Source organism: Octopus bimaculoides, chromosome 6 (assembly GCF_001194135.2).
Source record: "Octopus bimaculoides isolate UCB-OBI-ISO-001 chromosome 6, ASM119413v2, whole genome shotgun sequence".
Lineage (NCBI taxonomy): Eukaryota > Metazoa > Mollusca > Cephalopoda > Octopoda > Octopodidae > Octopus > Octopus bimaculoides.
In genome coordinates this window covers 45,551,141-45,554,503 of record NC_068986.1, presented here as the reverse complement: position 1 = coordinate 45,554,503, position 3,363 = coordinate 45,551,141, and the positions used below count along the sequence as shown (strand labels likewise).

General features: G+C 35.7%; 1 protein-coding gene across 1 annotated transcript in view; it reads right to left on the bottom strand.

The window, feature by feature from the left end:
- LOC106871163 (uncharacterized) overlaps positions 1-3,363 on the bottom strand; it is a 48,466-nt gene that overhangs the window by 21,158 nt on the left and 23,945 nt on the right. The window contains exon 6 of the mRNA XM_014917488.2: positions 2,864-2,939. Within this exon, the coding sequence (XP_014772974.2) occupies positions 2,864-2,939 (76 nt within the window). The remainder of the gene's footprint in view (positions 1-2,863; positions 2,940-3,363) is intronic.

Genomic DNA, 3,363 nt, shown 5'->3' with positions numbered 1-3,363 from the left:
ATAGGATAGGATAGGATAGGATAGGATAGGATAGGATAGGATAGGATAGGATAGGATAGGATAGGATAGGATAGGATAGGATAGGATAGGATAGGATAGGATAGGATACGATACGATACGATACGATACGATACGATACGATACGATACAATATAATATAATATAATATAATATAATCTGGGTAAGAACCTCATAACGCGCATTTAAAAGCCCTATACTGTAAACTATTATCGGTACCGCATACCATCCTACAGTAGAATATTCTTCAAAGCAGGACAAACACGTGGAACTCTGCTATTGTACAGGATTAATATAAGAAAAATAACACACGAAGATGGAAAATAGTAAATCACATTTGTTTCTGCACCAAATACCATCTTTAAGTTGCTGAGTTGATATTTATATATCATTATATAAGATTATTCTTTAGAATAACTATAAATATAAATATTTTTCAGCGACAGCTGCGTATTGGTACCTCTTCAGGTGAAATGCGATCAAACGCTGTTGGATTTCCTTGGGTTTCCTCAGGTTTACTATGTCTATTACCACCAATCAATTCATTAGATTTCCGGCAACATACATTGTTGCAGTGACACAAAAACAAATACAAAAGTAAGATCACAATAATAGTTTCAACAACAATAACAATAAAGTGAAGGCGGCCTTAATGGTACTGATAATAATAAAAATAATAGCAAAACCAAATCTACACAAGCATACCTCACCCTACGTCGTTAATTGGTTCCAGGAGACACCACATAAGTCTAAAAAAGACTTAAGTCGAATTAACTTGTCCCTAGGCTAGGCTAGGCCGAATTTATTTGTCTCTAGGCTAAACCGATAATAACCATTCCCAGTTCTGTACTTTATTTATGAATGCATTTTCAATGATACATGATTAATAAAAACCTATTATCAGCTTACAAATGAATAACTTCTGTTTTTTAATACAGTACACTAAAAAAAAGTAATCTAAATTTACGAAAACAATTTGGCGGTGTTTACCGTACATCGCGGACGCTTTATTTATGAATGTGGTTTGCAATAAGCCATGGTAAAATAAAAACCGTTTTTAAGCTTAAAAAACAAATTCCGTTATTACTTCCACCTCAGCGAAGGCGGAGGCATTGTTTTTCAGTCGTATTTGTTTGTTTATTTGTTTGTCTGTGAACAAGATGTCTCAAGAACTGCTGGATGGATTCGGCTGAAACTTTCAGAGATGTTTGGCCTCGTGACTGGCACGGACTGATTAGATTTGGGGATCGATCCGGTATTGGACAAGGATTCTGGATTTTTTTTTTCCTGTTTTTTTTTACTTAATTATTAAGAGCGGTCGCGTTTATTTTTAGTATTCTCGTTTGTGAGAGCAGTTGAGTTTATTTCAGATATTCTCATTTTAAAAATCATCTCTGGCTAATCGTTGAGAGGACATTGCTGTCTCAGAGTAGCAACTTGTTTGTTTGAATCTCGTCATTTTTGACTACAGTTTGATTGTTGAGGGCTTTCTTTTTGAGACTGTCTGTTGTTAAAATTGTTTTGTTGCTGTTCAAAATTGTTGTTAAGACGACTCGCGCGTGATTGGTGGAGGTTTGCGCTCTCTGAGTGCTCTTGTTGTTAGTAGCAGTAGTAGTAAGCTTTAGATATGGAAGATTGCATACTACTACTTTCGGAATTTTAATCGCGGCAGTTCTTTTTAAAATTTAGTTATAGGGTCGAGGTCGAGTTTGCCTTTCAGCTTATCGAGGTGACTGAAATAATTACCAGTTGAGCACTGGTGTTGATGTAGTCGATTAGACCTTTTCCCACAAATTTCAGACCTTGTGCCTATAGTAGAAAGGATTACTTAGTTATAGGGGAGGAGATAAAACTCATACCATTTTTTAGACTCTACCCCAGACTGATGATATCAATGGAGTTAATATTCGAACTCAATGAATATCAATACGCTGTCTCTGTAACATGAGCAGTGTGTATATTATATTGGAGCGCGTAGCATCTTAAGTAAAGTACATGTTTATGAAAGGGAGGGTAAATAAATGTAGACGGGTAAAAAATACGTATGTATGTATATACAATATACATGCGTACACAGACACATATGCGCAAGAACGCAACTGAGGACAGTAAAATCATACTCTCTCATTCAACAAAACCTAACTACAGAAAGAGGCCAGCTATTCTTTTCTACTCTAGGCACAAAGCCCGAAATTTGTGAGGAGGGGGCAGTCGATTAGATCAACCTCAGTACGCAACTGATACTTAATTTATCGACCCCCGAAAGGATGAAAGAGAAAGTCGACCTCGGCTGAATTTGAACTCGAAACGTAAAGAAAGATGAAATACCGCTAAGCATTTCGCCCGGCATGCTAACGTTTCTTATTTCTTTATTACCCACAAGGGGCTACACAAAGAGGAGACAAACAAGGACAGACAAACGGATTAAGTCGATTATATCGACCCCAGTGCGTAACTGGTACTTAATTTATCGACCCCGAAAGGATGAAAGGCAAAGTCGACCTCGGCGGAATTTGAACTCAGAACGCAGTGGCAGACGAAATACCGTTAAGCATTTATTTCGGCGTGCTAACGTCTCTGCCAGCTCGCTGCCTTAAAGAGGCCAGCTATTGAACTGGAACTAATAGAAAATTAAAAAAGAATAATATAGGCTTATACGCACGCACGCACGTATATAGATTTTATATATGTATACATATAGAGTGTGTGTCAATGTATACTCTTATTTTTATAATCTCAACTTCTTTCGAAAGTAAAATCCCGCCATCTTATGTACGCATATAAAAAAATTTTCAAAATCAACAATTCGTCAAGTTAGATACTTAAATATTATTAATTTACTTACTGACATATACTTTTTATAGTATAAGTTGCTGGTGAACCATTACAGTTAATTACATCCCTCCTGTTACAAGTAGTGTCTAAAAAAAATGACGATAGGTACACTTTAGTATTGATATGTTTAGATTTTATAAATATAGATTAGAAGAAATTTAAATTTACTAATAATTAGAAGACCTGCCTCTGATAACAAACACTCAAATGCCCAATTATCAAGTAATAATACGAAAGTAATTTCTAACCGTCAGATTCACTTCAACATTTAAATTTAATTTATGTCAAAATATTTTCTTAGCCGTGAAACCACGAAGCACAGTTTTGTCAGTGAACAGGTCGCGGTTTCAAAGCGACGAAAATATTTTGACACAAATTAAATTTAAATGTTGAAGTGAATCTGACGATTTTTTTGTGTGTCCTTAAATGGCTTATAAACATCTTCCACGCTGCAATTGTTTTTGTTTCAGCACACGATCTCAGATCAAGTCACTTGCTATGCAAGTACAT